The sequence below is a fragment of the Mobula birostris genome, chromosome 2, assembly GCF_030028105.1.
Source record: "Mobula birostris isolate sMobBir1 chromosome 2, sMobBir1.hap1, whole genome shotgun sequence".
Classification (NCBI taxonomy): domain Eukaryota; kingdom Metazoa; phylum Chordata; class Chondrichthyes; order Myliobatiformes; family Myliobatidae; genus Mobula; species Mobula birostris.
Window position 1 is genome coordinate 148,989,215 of NC_092371.1, and position 17,326 is coordinate 149,006,540.

General features: G+C 42.9%; 1 protein-coding gene across 5 annotated transcripts in view; it reads left to right on the top strand.

Moving 5' to 3' along the window:
• cep162 (centrosomal protein 162) overlaps positions 1-17,326 on the top strand; it is a 134,007-nt gene that overhangs the window by 21,720 nt on the left and 94,961 nt on the right. For all 5 annotated transcript variants that reach the window (XM_072250260.1, XM_072250263.1, XM_072250258.1 and 2 more), the window contains 3 exons: positions 86-271; positions 7,121-7,202; positions 11,040-11,331. In XM_072250260.1, coding sequence (XP_072106361.1) covers positions 86-271; positions 7,121-7,202; positions 11,040-11,331 — 560 coding nt within the window. The remainder of the gene's footprint in view (positions 1-85; positions 272-7,120; positions 7,203-11,039; positions 11,332-17,326) is intronic.

The window sequence follows — 17,326 nt, forward strand, 5'->3', positions numbered from 1 at the left end:
AATCATGTATCTTCTGTAGCCAGTACAAAGTCATTTCTGCGTCACATTTGGTGGGTCTTTGCAATAATTGTTTCATGTTTTTCAGCTATTTCCTATGGGCAAACTAACAGCGATATTGAGGCCTTGCATCAAGAATATCGTAAAATTGATCAGTCTTTGGAAAGTACAGGTGTGGAACATGAGTCATTAAGTGGAAAACACATTAACTTTGCTCTAGATCTTCAGAACCATGTTGAGGACTCAGCAAAGAATATTTCTACAGCTGAATCTGGTGAGCTGAAGATTGACTTAGAATTTAAGTTCTAACGTTTTCTTTCAAAATAAGTGTTCATTGAGTTGATTAATGTAATAAAGAAGACTATAAGAAGTAGGAAGGTGAGTAGGCCATTCAAGCTTGCTCTGCTGTTTAATAGGAGCATTACTGATCTGACATCCCTCAAATGCACTTTCATGCCCTTTCCCCATTACTTTTGATTTTCTCAAAGATTAGAAATTTAGCTATCCAAGAACTAAACCTGAATACTGTTTCCTTAGCTCTCCGTGCCAATTAATTCCAAAGACTTGCAACACTCTTAGCAGATCTACCACAGTACATGTTCCTGCACTATCCTTTTAAGTCTCTCAAAATCCAAAAATACACTGAAATCAATTTTGAAAGAATTCAATAACTGAATCAGAATCAAATTCAGAATCAGGTTTATTATCACTGACATATTTTGTGAAATATGTTGTTTCGCAGCAGCACTACAGTGCAATACATAAAAATTTATCCCCCCCCCGCGCTCTACTCACCCCCCCATGCTCTTCCCACCGCCCCCACCCCACTCACCCTCCTGCAATACTCCGTTATCACAGAGGGATCAAAAAGCAGATTGCTGGAAGAATAGAGCAGGTCAAGCTGTATCTGTGGAGTGAATGATGCAAAAGATGTAAGTCAATGTTTCAGGTTGAATCCCTGCATCAGGACTGATGATTGCACTTTTTTGCCTTCATAGATGCTGCTTTACTTGCTGAGTTTTTTTGAACATTCTGTTTTTTGGTCCAGATTCCAATGCCTGTGGTCTCTTTTGCCTTTATTGTAGAATCATCTGTTTATTCTAACTCTTCCAAAATCCCTGAATATTTTAGTGTTCTGATCTTATTCACCAGTCTCTTGTGTGGGTCTTTAGCAAAAACCTTCAGAAAATCCAAATTTAACACATCTGCTAGTTCTCTTATTTATTAATGGTTGTCATATCCTTTAGAATTCACTTAAATAAATCATATTTTTACCTGACTATAAAGGCATATTAAACCTAAACATGCTCACATGGATTAAGTAAGGTGGAGTGTTTCAGTGACTCTTGTAAGTAGAATACAATGTTTTCCCGATAGTTAATGGTCGTTAAGTGCTGGAAAAATAAAATGATGCCAGGTCACTTGAATCTGGCATCCATATGGCTGGCAGCTTGACCCTTTTGTAGCGTTCACATAAATCGTTGATATAGACAATATTTCTAACAGCTAGCTGTATAAAGAAATAAGCAGAGTTCCCTTGACTCATTCTCTGGACAAATTGTGGTGGAAAGCTCAGGGTCCCTACAGACTATTTTGAAGAAGAGCCTCAGTGGTGTGGTAGAAGACAACAATTTAAACTATTTATCATCAAAGAATTTGCTCAACATTCTCTGTGCATCACATCTCCCTCGCTCAAGTCTATGTAGCTATCTTGTTTCACGTTGTGGCAATTGTAGAGGTCAACAGGCACAAGGCACACAATCTGCATTTTAATAAGAAGCTTAAAAAGCACCATGCCAAATTCTACTCTTGCGCATTAAATAAAACCTGAGAGTAAACAATATTAATTGTTACTTTATGTACACTTACAATACAAATTGATATACCATTTATGATTAAAATCCTCAAAGAAGATCAAACAATTTCTAACCCTTTGTACATATGCACACGTGACAAGGCTGTTTTACCACAGTAAATATTGACTGCAGATTAAAATCTGTGTACAGTAGTTGGAAAGGAAAAGGGTTAACAGTGTGGGAATCACTGGGAAGTAGGTAAGTTTTTGTTCACCTTTAATAAACCATTAGTTATCAGTTTATAGGAAATCTTGAACTGGAAATCAATATGTCAAAATATTGATTCATAGTCAATAATTTGTTTTTTAAATTAGATTAGATTAGATTCAACTTTATTGTCATTGTGCCAAGTACAGATACAAAGCCAATGAAATGCATTTAGCATCTGACCAGAAATGCAAAGAATAGTGTTATTTACAAAATAACTACGAATAAAATAAGTGCTACAGCACACAAATATAAAAGTACTGAGACAGTACAATATGGGTGTAATACTGCTTAGCGCTGTGATGAGAGGTTCAGCAGTGTCACAGCCTCAGGGAAGAAGCTCTTCCTGTGCCTGCTGGTGCGAGAGCGGAAGCTCCTGTAGCACCTACAGGATGGGAGGAGAGTAAAAAGTCCATGGTTAGGGTGAGATGCATCCCTGATAATGCTTTTCGCCCTGCCCAGGCAGCGGTTATGGTAGATGTTCTCAATAGTGAGCAATTGGGTGCCGATAATCTGCTGGGCCGTTTTCACCACAGGTAGGAGTGCTTTGTGGTCCGATACGGGACAATTGCCATACCACACTGAGATGCAGTTGGTGAGTATGCTCTCAATGGTACAGCGGTAAAAGTCCGTCAGTATCCTGGGACAGAGGTGAGCTTTCTCCATGCTCCGCAGGAAATAAAGGTAATAAATAAATTAACTATAAAGGTAACAATAAAGAAAGTTCTTCTTGGTCTAGATGTATCCAATATATCCAGAAGGCCTTTAACAAGATGCCACACAAGGCTGCTAGGAGAAGCAGATAGGCCACAGAAGCATTTAGACATATTAGAAGAATGGGCAAAGGAGTGGCAGATAGAATACAGTGTCATGAAGTGTATGGTCATGCACTTTGGTGAAAGAAATGAAAGGGTTGACTATTTTCTAAATGTAGAGAAAATTTTAAAAAAAAAACTGAGGCTCAAAGGCACTTGGGAGTCCTTGTGCAGGATTCCATAAAGGTTCATTTGCAGCTTGAGTCTGTGGTGAGGAAGGCAAATGCAATGTGAGCATTCCTTTCAAGATGACTGAAATATAAAAGCAAGCATGTAATGTTGAGACTTTATAAAACACTGGTGAGGCTTCACTTGAAGTATTGTAAGCAGTTTTGGGCCCCTTACTTTACAAAGGATGTGCTGAAACTGGAGAGGGTTCAAAGAAAGTTCATGAAAATGATCCAGGATTGAATGGCTTGTCATTTGAAGAGTGTTTGATAGCTCTGGGCTTATATTCACTGGAATTCAGAAGAATGAGGAGAGATCTCATTGAAACCTATCAAAAGGTGAAAGCCTTGATGGAAAGGATGGGGAGTAGACCTGATGGCTAAATGGCCTAAATCTGCTCTTATATCTTATGGTTTTATATATCACCTGTTCTTCTTCTACTCTATCTAGTTGTACGAGCACACTACTTTTGTGCACTAATACCATTCAGTTTAAGGTTTGATTAAGAGGAATAGATAGGGTGGATGGCCAGTGCCTCTCCCCCAGGACACCACTGCTCAATACAAGAGAACATGGCTTTAAGGTAAAGGGTGGGAAGTTCAAGGGGGATATTAGAGGAAGGTTTTTTTACTCAGAGAGTGGTTCACGCGTGGAATGCACTACCTGAGTCAGTGGTGGAGGCAGATACACGAGTGAAATTTAAGAGAGTTCTAGACAGGTATATGGAGGAATTTAAAGTAGGGGTGGTATATGGGAGGCAGGGTCGTCACAACATTGTGGGCTGAAGGGCCTGTACTGTGCTGTACTATTCTGTCTTGTATATATTGAAAAGAAACACCACATTTTACAGTATCCTCCATAAACCTTTGGGTAGCTTTGTTCTCTTTTGTTGCACAAGATCCTTTACCATAGCATTGTAGAGGGATAGGAACAGACAAGTTAGGAAAGCATTTAATTGGAGTAAGGGGAAATATGAGGCTATCAGGCAGGAACTTGGAAGCATAAATTGGGAACGTATGTTCTCAGGGTAACGTACGGAAGAAATGTGGCAAATGTTCAGGGGGTATTTGTGTGGAGTTCTGCATAGGTACGTTACAATGAGACAGGGAAAGGATGGTAGGATACAGGAACCATGGTGTACAAAGGCTGTTGTAAATCTAGTCAAGAAAAAAAGAAGAGCTTACAAAAGGTTCAAAAAACTAGGTAATGATGGAGATCTAGAAGATTGTAAGGCTAGCAGAAAGGAGCTCTAGGAAGAAATTAGGAGAGCTGGAAGGGGCTATGAGAAGGCCTTGGTGGACAGGATTAAGGAAAACCCCAAATCATTCTACAAGTATGTGAAGAGCAAGGGGGTAAGACGTGAGAGAATAGGACCAATCAAGTGTGACAGTGGAAAAGTGTGTATGGAACTAGAGGAGATAGCAGAGGTACTTAATGAGTACTTTGCTTCCTTATTCACTACGGAAAAGGATCTTGGCAATTGTAGGGATGACTTGCAGCAGACTGAAAAGCTTGAGCATGTAGATATTAAGAAAGAGGATGTGCTGGAGCTTTTGGAAAGCATCAAGTTGGATAGGTCACCGGGACCGGACGAGATATACCCCAGGCTTTTGTGGGAGGTGAGGGAGGAGATTGCTGAGCCTCTGGCGATGATCTTTGCATCATCAATGGGGACAGGAGAGGTTCCGAAGGATTGGAGGGTTGCGGATGTTGTTCCATTACTCAAGAAAGGGAGTAGAGATAGCCCAGGAAATTATAGACCAGTGAGTCTTACTTCACTGGTTGGTAAGTTGATGGAGAAGATCCTGAGAGGCAGGATTTATGAACATTCAGAGAGGCATAATATGATTAGAAATAGTCAGTATGGCTTTGTGAAGGGCAGGTCATTCCTGACAACCCTGTTTGAATTTTGAGGAAGTGACTAAACACATTGATGAAGGTGGAGTAGTAGATGTAGTGTATATAGATTTCAGCAAGGCATTTGACAAGGTACCCCATGTAAGGCTTATTGAGAAAGTAAGGAGGCATGGCATCCAAAGGGTCATTGCTTTGTGGATCCGGAACTGGCTTGCCCACAGAAGGCAAAGAGTGGTTGTAGATGGGTCATATTCTGCATGGAGGTCGGTGACCAGTGGTGTGCCTTGAGGATCTGTTCTGGGACCCCTACTCTTCGTGATTTTTATAAATGACCTGGATGAGGAAGTGGAGAGATGGGTTAGTAAATTTGCTGATAACACAAAGGTTGGGGGTGTTGTGGATAGTTGTCAAAGGTTACAGCGGGACATGGATGGGATGCAAACCTGGGCTGAGAAGTGGCAGATGGAGTTTAACCCAGATAAGTGTGAGGTGGTTCATTTTGGTAGGTCAAATATGATGGCAGAATATAGTATTAATGGTAAGACTCTTGGCAGTGTGGAGGATCAGAGGGATCTTGGGGTCCGAGTCCATAGGATACTCAAAGCAGCTGCACAGGTCGACTCTGTGGTTAAGAAAGCATATGGTGCATTGGCCTTCATCAATCGTGGGATTGAGTTTAGGAGCCAAGAGGTAATATTGGAGCTATATAGGACCCTGGTCAGACCCCACTTGGAGTACTGTGCTCAGTTCTGGTCGCTTCACTACAGGAAGGGTGTGGAAGCCAATAGAAAGGGTGCAGAGGAGATTTACAAGGATGTTGCCTGGATTGGGGAGCATGCCTTATGAGAATAGTTAGGGTGAACTCCCCACTTTTTTCCTTGGAGCGACGGTGGATGAGAGATGACCTGATAGAGGTGTATAAGATGATGAGAGGCATTGATCGTGTGGATAGTCAGGCTTTTTCTCAGGGCTGAAGTGACTAGCATGAGAGGGCACAGTTTTAAGGTGCTTGAAAGTAGGTACAGAGGAAATGTCGGGTAAGTTTTTTTATGCAGAGAGTGGTGAGTGTGTGGAATGGGCTGCCGGCGATGGTAGTGGAGGCGGATACAATAGACAATAGGTGCAGGAGTAGGCCATTCGGCCCTTTGCACCAGCACCGCCATTCACTGTTATCATGGCTGATCATCCACAGTCAGTACCCTGTTCCTGCCTTCTCCCCACATCCCTTGACTCTGCTATCTTTAGGATCCATACGATAGGGTCTTTTAAGAGACTCCTGGACAGGTACATGGAGTTCAGAAAAATAGAGGGCTATGGGTAATCCTAGGTAATTTCTAGGGTAAGGACATGTTCGGCGCAGCTTTGTGGGCCGAAGAGCCTGTATTGTGCTGTAGGTTTTCTATGTTTCTATCCTTTGTAACACTTAAGTCTTTGACCAAGCTTCTGTCTGTGCAATTTAATATTCACTGTCTTGACTTAGAATCTGCAATAGGTTCAATAGGTACATTTAATGTCAGAGAAATGTATACAATATCCATCCTGAAATTCTTTTTCTTTACTTAATTACATTTCAATAAAGTCCTTTGCACATTTTTGTATGATTTACATAATACACATGTGGATGTTACTATCTTTTGGTAATTAAAATAATCTTCATCTTAACTGCTTACTTTGCTTCCTGTCTGGGTTCTTTATTATGTCCATATATGCATAAACATATGCTTTGGGAAGATTTACTGAAAAAAAACAATTAGCATTCTAGATTCCCTACCTCCCCTTTTCCAGTTCTGATGAAATATTTCAAACTGAAACATCAACTGTCCATTTTCCTTCGAGGATGTTGCCTGTCCTGCTGAGTTCCTCTAGTCTTTTGTGTGTTGCTCTAGATTTCCCATGCCTCCAGTTGATATTGTGCAATCTGCTGTTTTATTTCTTCCATCATCTAGAAGAAATGGATGGTATTGAGCTGATAAAATGTAATTGGCATACTAACTCAACTGTGCCTGCAATATTTGGTTTAGTATGTTAATTTTGCCTTTTAAATTGGGGCACAGTCTTTAGAAATGAATTACAGTCAAAAATATTTCAGCTTTCTCCAGGATTGCTAATATTTTAAAATACTTAAGTAATAGGTTGGTTCACTTGTTAGCACTCTCTACACTGAGTTACTAAATAAAGTATTCAAGCTCTGCATTATTAAAATTGCACACTATTTTTAAGATTTGCCTACAATAGAAGAACTAATGAAACCTATTAAAGCGGAAGTTCCATTTTCAAGAGGAATTGACTTGCATTCAGTAAGGTACTGATTTTTGTTATTTTTAATATAGATTTATCTGATTGGGCAGTATTGCGCACATGTTATGTGTGTATTGTCTTCAGTATATCATATGGTGTTTCATTCTGTTGAAATATTGCACCAGCGTATTGGCTTTTACAAAGCTTCTGAGAGCAGGTTCTGAAATTTTAGCATTTTTATATTCATTTCAGTTCAGAGTGACTTTTCATTTTTATTAGCGTCTAGAAAAAAATGGCATTAATTATTGTTAACAAATGAGATGCATTGTCTTTCAGTTTATAATATAGAACTAAAGAAACATCAGTGAAGGTTGAAGGGACAGTACATAAAACAATGCTGCTGTCGTATTTGTTTTTTACTATGTTTTATCATACCAATTTATTATAACTTTCTACATGATGCGTTCATTGAATATGCATATTGCTGGTAAAACTTACATTTTATGATGTTTCCATAATTACCTCCAAACCTAGGAGGCCATTAAGAGGCAACACATGAGTGGGTTGGCGTCGTACAGAATAAGAATAGCAGATTTCCCTCAAGAATGTTGGGAACTTGATGAGTTTTTATGCTAATTCAGTAGTTTTGTGGTTACCATTGCTATGATTTATGCTGGCAGACAAGAGCTGTGCTTGTGACTGAGTCCAGAATTCTGGCTGCTAGTATTGTAACTGAACCATTATGCTACTGTACTTCATTAGTAGTTTGCAAGGTTATTTCACAAATATTCATTATTCAACCATATTTTAGGTATGCGTATTGGCCTAACTTCATAGGATAGGGTGTTTTCTAACCAGCCAGAGTTAGGTAACGATATAATAGTTTCGTGGTCATGAATTTTGATAACTGTTTTTGAACAGAATTAAAAACTCTTGCTACTACAGTGTGATTTGCCGATATGCCACACTGTTAGTAGTTCAGTTATTTAACCACTGAACAAGCATTTTCATTACTAGAAGAGACCTCTGTCATATAATAATTTGATTTTCTTTTGAGTTCACTTACACATTCATTTGTTTGTTCAATGTATACTGTTCCTTTTGTTATTCAAGAGCTTGAATCTAATGATTTGATTGACACAACACACATAAAAGTTGCTGGTGAACGCAGCAGGCCAGGCAGCATCTCTAGGACGAGATGCAGTCGACGTTTCAGGCCGAGACCCTTCGTCAGGACTAACTGAAGGAAGAGTGAGTAAGGGATTTGAGAGGGGGGGGTGGAGATCCAAAATGATAGGAGAAGACAGGAGGGGGAGGGATGGAGCCAAGAGCTGGACAGATGATAGGCAAAAGGGATACGAGAAGATCATGGGACGGGAGGTCCGGGAAGAAAGACAAGGGGTGGGGGGGACCCAGAGGATGGGCAAGGGGTATATTCAGAGGGACAAAAAGGAGAGTGAGAGAAAGAATGTATAAAAATAAGTAACGGATGGGGTACGAGGGGGAGGTGGGGCATTAGCGGAAGTTAGAGAAGTCGATGTTCATGCCATCAGGTTGGAGGCTACCCAGACGGAATATAAGGTGTTGTTCCTCCAACCTGAGTGTGGCTTCATCTTTACAGTAGAGGAGGCCGTGGATAGACATGTCAGGATGGGAATGGGATGTGGAATTAAAATGTGAGGCCACTGGGAGATCCTGCTTTCTCTGGCGGACAGAGCGTAGGTGTTCAGCAAAGCGGTCTCCCAGTCTGCGTCGGGTCTCGCCAATATATAAAAGGCCACGTCAGGAGCACCGGACGCAGTATATCACCCCAGCCGACTCACAAGTGAAGTGTTGCCTCACCTGGAAGGACTGTTTAGGGCCCTGAATGGTGGTAAGGGAGGAAGTGTAAGGGCATGTGTAGCACTTGTTCCGCTTACACGGATAAGTGCCAGCAGGGAGATCAGTGGGGAGGGATGAGGGGGACGAATGGACAAGGGAGTTGCATAGGGAGCAATCCCTGCGGAATGCAGGGGGGGGGAGGGAAAGATGTGCTTAGTGGTTGGATCCCGTTGGAGGTGGCGGAAGTTACGGAGAATAATATGCTGGAGGTGACGGAAGTTACAGAGAATAATATGCTGGACCTGGAGGCTGGTGGGGTGGTAGGTGAGGACCAGGGGAACCCTATTCCTAGTGGGGTGGCAGGAGGATGGAGTGAGAGCAGATGTACGTGAAATGGGGGAGATGCGTTTAAGAGCAGAGTTGATAGTGGAGGAAGGGAAGCCCCTTTCTTTAAAAAAGGAAGACAGCTCCCTCGTCCTGGAATGAAAAGCCTCATCCTGAGAGCAGATGCGGCAGAGACGGAGGAATTGCGAGAAGGGGATGGCGTTTTTGCAAGAGACAGAGTGAGAAGAGGAATAGTCCAGATAGCTGTGAGAGTCAGTAGGCTTATAGTAGACATCAGTGGATAATCTGTCTTCAGAGACAGAGACAGAAAGATCTAGAAAGGGGAGGGAGGTGTCAGAAATGGTTCCCCTGGTCCTCACCTACCACCCCACCAGCCTCCGGGTCCAACATATTATTCTCCGTAACTTCCGCCACCTCTAACGGGATCCCACCACTAAGCACATCTTTCCCTCCCCCCCTCTCTCTGCATTCCGCAGGGATCGCTCCCTACGCAACTCCCTTGTCCATTCGTTCCCCCCCCATCCCTCCCCACTGATCTCCCTCCCGGCACTTATCTGTGTAAGCGGAACAAGTGCTACACATGCCCTTACACTTCCTCCCTTACCACCATTCAGGGCCCCAAACAGTCCTTCCAGGTGAGGCAACACTTCACCTGTGAGTCAGCTGGGGTGATATACTGCGTCCGGTGCTCCCTATGTGGCCTTTTATATATTGGCGAGACCCGACGCAGACTGGGAGACCGCTTTGCTGAACACCTACGCTCTGTCCGCCAGAGAAAGCAGGATCTCCCAGTGGCCTCACATTTTAATTTCACATCCCATTCCCATTCTGACATGTCTATCCACGGCCTCCTCTACTGTAAAGATGAAGCCACACTCAGGTTAGAGGAACAACACCTTATATTCCGTCTGGGTAGCCTCCAACCTGATGGCATGAACATCGACTTCTCTAACTTCTGCTAATCCCCCACCTCCCCCTCGTACCCCATCCGTTACTTATTTTTATACACACATTCTTTTTCTCACCTTTTTCTCCCTCTGTCCCTCTGAATATACCCCTTGCCCATCCTCTGGGTCCCCCCCACCCCCCCCGTCTTTCTTCCCGGACCTCCTGTCCCATGATCTTCTCGTATCCCTTTTGCCTATCACCTGTCCAGCTCTTGGCTCCATCCCTCCCCCTCCTGTCTTCTCCTATCATTTTGGATCTCTCCCCCCCCCCCCCCCCGAACTTTCAAATCCCTTACTCACTCTTCCTTCAGTTAGTCCTGACGAAGGGTCTCGGCCTGAAATGTCGACTGCACCTCTTCCTAGAGATGCTGCCTGGCCTGCTGCGTTCACCAGCAACTTTTATGTGTGTTGCTTGAATTTCCAGCATCTGCAGAATTCCTGTTGTTTGCGATTTGATTGACAACTGCCATTACCACAGCATGGGCCTGTTTTACTTCTCCAGAGTTCAGTACTGGCAACAACCTGCTCTTATAATAGTAATAAGGGATTTTACAAATGCTAATAGATTTCATATGCTTTTGTAGCATTTTCATATTTTCCATTTTTATTTATTTAGTGCTTTGGTTTTTATATATATATTTCCATATTGTAAAAGGATTTTGTGAGTAAAATTTCTTTTTCCTATAAGAGATCAGGAACAAGTAATTTTACTTAATTTTTGGTTAGGCATTTGCGTCCAGATTATGCAAATAAAATGTCATTATTTTCATCATCTCTTCCTTTTGTAGTACAAATACACAGCTGGAGGATGATGTTGATAAAATATCCAGTAAACTGATGCTGAAGGATTCCAACAGTCGTGGTCTTTTTCAATCACAGTTTAACTCTAATAATTTATGTGAAATACATGAACCATACAAAGAATTATCTGAGAGATCATTGAAGGAAAATGCAAACTACTTGAGTAGAATTTCTGATGATGATGTGGAAGCCTTAATTAATGACATTAAATATAATACTACAATCAAACACAGTCTTTTAGCTTCACCTTCGCAAGTTGTCTCTCACCAGGATGATCAGGTACACGTTATTCAATATATATTATGCAAACATTTATATTAAACATATATGTTTAGATATGGTCAGTAATATATTTGGATATTTTGTATTTAACTTTCATTCTAGGCCCCTCCTTTTGTTTTCAGTTTTGTGACATTTACTGATGATACTGGAGAACAAAATGTTTTCTTATTTTCATCCTGTAGTTTTTCCCATGCCAATTTTTCCCAAGACAAATAAAAATTGACGTTGACAGAATTTAGTGCTTAACAATATACCTTAATGCTAATATCAATAAGTTCCATATAATGCATTATAGTATTTTTAACAAGTATCCTTGTGTACTAGAAGTTGTGTAATACTTCATTTATTTTCTCTCTATGGCAAAATGAATGCAAAAATTGCATTAATACTTTCGATATAATATGAAGTTCAATGTGCTAACATTTGTAAAGATCCCTATGAAAACACTAGTGCTTTCAGATTATTCAAAGCACAGACCTGAAAACAAATACTTATCACCAGACAGACCAACAGGTACACTGAATCAAGATTGAGACTATGCATCATATTCAAAATGTCAGATTTATTCAGCAATGGACTGATTCATTTGAAAGACAAAAAACATGTCATGTTTTAAATACACAGACCATTAGTTTTCAGTTTTGCAACAGGTAATTATTTGTTATGTAGTAGCTTCAAATTCAGTTTTATTTATCACACATACATTGAAATATACAGTGAAATGAATTGTTTACATTACTTTATATTTTATTGCTGCCAAACAATTGATACTAGAATGTACAATCATCACAGCAATATTTGATTCTGCTCTTCGTGCTCCCTGGAGTACAAATGGATAGTAAATATTAAAAATTTAAATTATAAATATTAAAAATTTAAACGATAAATCATAAGTATAAAATAGAAAAGGGAAAGTAAGGTAGTGCAAAAAAAACGAGAGGCAGGTCTGGATATTTGGAGGGTATGGCCCAGATCCGGGTCAGGATCCGTTCAGCAGTCTTTTCACAGTTGGAAGGAACTTGTTCCCAAATCTGGCCGTGCGAGTCTTCAAGCTCCTGAGCCTTCTCCCAGAGGGAAGCGGGACGAAAAGTGTGTTGGTTGGGTGGGTCGTGACCTTGATTATCCTGGCAGCACTGCTCCGACAGTGTGTGGTGTAAAGTGAGTCCAAGGACGGAAGATTGGTTTGTGTGATGTGCTGGGCTGTGTTCACGATCTTGTGCAGATTCTTTCGGTCTTGGACAGGACAACTTCCATACCAGGTTGTGATGCGCCCCAGAAGAATGCTTTCTACAGTGAATCTATAAAAATTAGTGAGGGTTTTAGGGGACAGGCCAAATTTCTTTAGCTTTCTCAGGAAGTAAAGGCGTTGGTGGGCCTTCTTGGCAGTGGACTCTGCTTGGTTGGAGCAAGTCAGGTCATTTGTGATATTGACCCTGAGGAACTTAAAGCTTTTGACCTGTTCCACTTGCACACCACCGATGTAAATTGGGTCGTGCGGTCCGCTGCTCCTTCTGAAGTCAACAACCAATTCCTTCGTCTTGCTGACATTGAGGAATAGGTTATTGTCTTCGCACCATGCCACCAGGTTCTTAATTTCCTCTCTGTACTCAAACTCATCATTACCCAAGATACGGCCTACAATTGTGGTGTCATCAGCAAACTTATATATTGAGTTCAATGGAAACTTGGCTACACAATCATGGGTGTACAGTGAGTACAGCAGGGGGCTGAGTACACAGCCTTGTGGGGCACCGGTGCTCAGAATGATTGTAGTGGACAGCTTGTCCCCTATTTTTACAGCCTGGGTCCTGTCTGTGAGGAAGTTGAAGATCCAGCTGCAGATCTGAGTGCTAAGGCCGAGGTTCCGGAGCTTAGGAATTAGTTTATTTGGAATGATGGTATTAAAGACAGAGCTGTAGTCAATGAAAAGGAGCCTTACATATGCGTAAACACGAGGAATTCTGCAGATGCTGGAAATTCAAGCAACACACATCAAAGTTGCTGGTGAACGCAGCAGGCCAGGCTGCATCTTTAGGAAGAGGTACAGTCGACGTTTTGGGCCGAGACCCTTCGTCAAGACTAATTGAAAGAAGAGCTAGTAAGAGATTTGAAAGTGGGAGGGGGAGGGGGAGATCCAAAATGATAGGAGAAGACAGGAGGGGGAGGGATGGAGCCAAGAGCTGGACAGTTGATTGGCAAAAGGGATATGAGAGGATCATGGGACAGGAGGCCCAGGGAATAAGAAAAGGGGGAGGGGGGAAAACACAGAGGATGGGCAAGGGGTATAGTGAGAGGGACAGAGGGAGAAAAAGAGAGAGAAAAAGAATGTGTGTGTATATAAATAAATAACGAGTGGGGTACGAGGGGGAGGTGGAGCATTAGCGGAAGTTAGAGAAGTCAATGTTCATGCCATCAGAATGGAGGCTACCCAGACAGAATATAGGGTGTTCTTCCAACCTGAGTGTGGCTTCATCTTTACAGTAGAGGAGGCCGTGGATAGACATATCAGAATGGAAATGGGATGTGGAATTAAAATGTGTGGCCATTGGGAGATCCTGCTTTCTCTGGCGGACAGAGCATAGGTGTTCAGCGAAATGATCTCCCAGTGAAAAACTCTCACAGCTATCTGGACTATTCCTCTTCTCACCCTGTCTCTTGCAAAAATGCCATCCCCTTCTCGCAATTCCTCCGTCTCCGCCGCATCTGCTCTCAGCATGAGGATTTTCATTCCAAGACGAGGGAGATGTCCTCCTTTTTTAAAGAAAGGGGCTTCCCTTCCTCCACCATCATCTCTGCTCTCAAACGCATCTCCCCCATTTCATGCACATCTGCTCTCACTCCATCCTCCCACCACCCCATAAGGAATAGGGTTCCCCTTGTCCTCACCTACCACCCCACCAGCCTCCGGGTCCAACATATTATTCTCCGTAACTTCCGCCACCTCCAACGGGATCCCACCACTAAGCACATCTTTCCCTCCCCCCCCCCCCCCCGGCTTTCCGCAGGGATCGCTCCCTACGCGACTCCCTTGTCCATTCATTCCCCCCCATCCCTCCCCACCGAACTCCACTAGGCGAATTGCAAAGCATCGAGGTTGACCTGTAGGCTGTGGTTGATGTGTGTCGTAACCAATCGCTCGAAGCACTTCATAGCAATTTTGATGTCAGAGCCACAGGTCAATAGCCTTTCAGACATGCCACCTTGCTCTTCTTCGGCACTGGGATTATCGTTACCTTCTTAAAACATGAGGGGATCTTAGACTGAAGCAAGGAGCAGTTGAAGATGTCAGCAAACACTCCAGCTAGCTCGCTTGCACAGGCCCAGAGAACCCATCCCAGGACGCCATCTGGGCCCGTCGCCTTCCTTGGATTTATCTTCAGGAAGGCCCTTCTAACGTCCTCCTCGGTGAGGATGAATCTCGATGCCACCAGGTCCGGTTCATCCGGAGGGAGCGGGACGCTCCTCTTCTGTTTGAATCTTGCGTAGAATATGTTAAGTTCGTCAGGAAAAGAAGGGCCACAGTTATTGATATTCCCAGCCTTTTCTTTGCGCCCAGTGATCTCATTTAAACCCTGCCATAGTCTACTGGCATCCCTTTGGTTAGCCTGGGCTTCCAACTTGTCTCGATATTGCCCTTTGGCGCCCTTAATGGCTTTCCGAAGTTCACGCCTGGATTCCGTGTAGCGACTGGTATCCCCGGATGCAGCTCTAGCCTTCAAAAGTGACTTGATCTCATAATTCATCCAAGGTTTCTGGTTAGGGAATACCCGGATCGTCTTGTGAGATACGCAGTCCTCTGTGCATTTCCAAATAAAGTCCATGACAGCTGAGGCAGACTCATCGAGGTTAGCTGCCGAGTCCTTGAGTACTAGCCAGTCCACCGATTCAAAGCAGTCATGGAGGACCTCATCCGTTTCCTCTGTCCAACGCGACACCACTTTTGACACCGTGACAAACATTAACAAACAACACACCAAAGAATGTCCTGGGGAAAGTCTGTAAGTATCACCATATATTCCAGCACCAACCTAGCCTGCCCACAATATTCAGAACTACAACAACGAAACAAGCCACTTTCCTCCCTCCCACCCACCCATTCAGACGCAGACAGTTCTCCAAAAAATAAAGTATCCCATTTACCTTCTTAACTACCTCATATAATTGACTTGCTTCCTTTTGATAGCACACCCACAGCGCTCAGCTGAACAACACAGAACACAATAAAACCAAACTCGCGACAAAGCAACAGCAAAACAAGTCTCGTTTGTTCCTCCACCTTCTCTCATGTGCACACACACAGTCCTCTAACCTCAGGACAAGCTATTTTTGGCTTCCAGCCTCTGGTGCACTTGAACTCGCAGACTTGAGCCTTTGGCTTCCCCGGTGTACTCAGAGAGATTTGTAAACTCGGGGCTCTAGCTATTGAGCCTCAACTTCCAAAATTCCAGTCGACCTTCAGACTTCAAAGTAATGTATCGACGCCAGGATGATAAATAAAGTACCTGGATGAGGACACCGAACACAAGGCCTTGAACTCTGGACTCACTGATTCGCATACATATATGGTCACTCACCCTCTTGTCTCCTGCCCGCGTGGAACTCTGATCTTGGAATCCAATGGTGACTCGCTGACTGGTGGAAGAGGGGGAAACTAGTCTTCATTCTCACTGGCCTGGGGCCCAACATCTGACCCTTGCTGTCCTTCGTCCCACATCCATATCATGACTGGCTTTTGAGCACAGAACACAGAGGGGTGAGCGGAAGACTAGACTACAGCCTTACCTCTGTCACATGGATGTCTCTAAATGCTAAACTGGCTCCTAACTCCCCTCTCAGTTCTCAAAACCATCCCTATGAACCTGAAACATACAAATTAGCCAGAGAAAGTTGCTCACCTGAGGACTGGGAGAAATTCAGAGTTCAGCAGAGGAGGACAAAGGGCTTAATTAGGAGGAGGAAAAAAGATTATGAGAGAAAACTGGCAGGGAACATAAAAACGGACTGTAAAAGCTTTTATAGATATGTAAAATGGAAAAGACTGGTAAAGACAAATGTAGGTCCCCTGCAGACAGAAACAGGTGAATTGATTATGGGGAGCAAGGACATGGCAGACCAATTGAATAATTACTTTGGTTCTGTCTTCACTAAGGAGGACATAAATAATCTTCCAGAAATAGTAGGGGACGGAGGGTCCAGTGAGATGGAGGAACTGAGCGAAATACATGTTAGTAGGGAAGTGGTGTTAGGTAAATTGAAGGGATTGAAGGCAGATAAATCCCCAGGGCCAGATGGTCTGCATCCCAGGGTGCTTAAGGAAGTAGCCCAAGAAATAGTGGATGCATTAGTGATAATTTTTCAAAACTCGTTAGATTCTGGACTAGTTCCTGAGGATTGGAGGGTGGCTAATGTAACCCCACTTTTTAAAAAAGGAGGAAGAGAGAAACCGGGGAATTATAGACCGGTTAGCCTAACGTCGGTGGTGGGGAAACTGCTGGAGTCAGTTATCAAGGATGTGATAACAGCACATTTGGAAAGCGGTGAAATGATCGGACAAAGTCAGCATGGATTTGTGAAAGGAAAATCATGTCTGACGAATCTCATAGAATTTTTTGAGGATGTAACTAGTAGAGTGGATAGGGGAGAACCAGTGGATGTGGTATATTTGGATTTTCAAAAGGCTTTTGACAAGGTCCCACACAGGAGATTAGTGTGCAAACTTAAAGCACACGGTATTGGGGGTAAGGTATTGGTGTGGGTGGAGAGTTGGTTAGCAGACAGGAAGCAAAGAGTGGGAATAAACGGGACCTTTTCAGAATGGCAGGCGGTGACTAGTGGGGTACCGCAAGGCTCAGTGCTGGGACCCCAGTTGTTTACAATATATATTAATGACTTGGATGAGGGAATTAAATGCAGCATCTCCAAGTTTGCGGATGACACGAAGCTGGGTGGCAGTGTTAGCTGTGAGGAGGATGCTAAGAGGATGCAGGGTGAC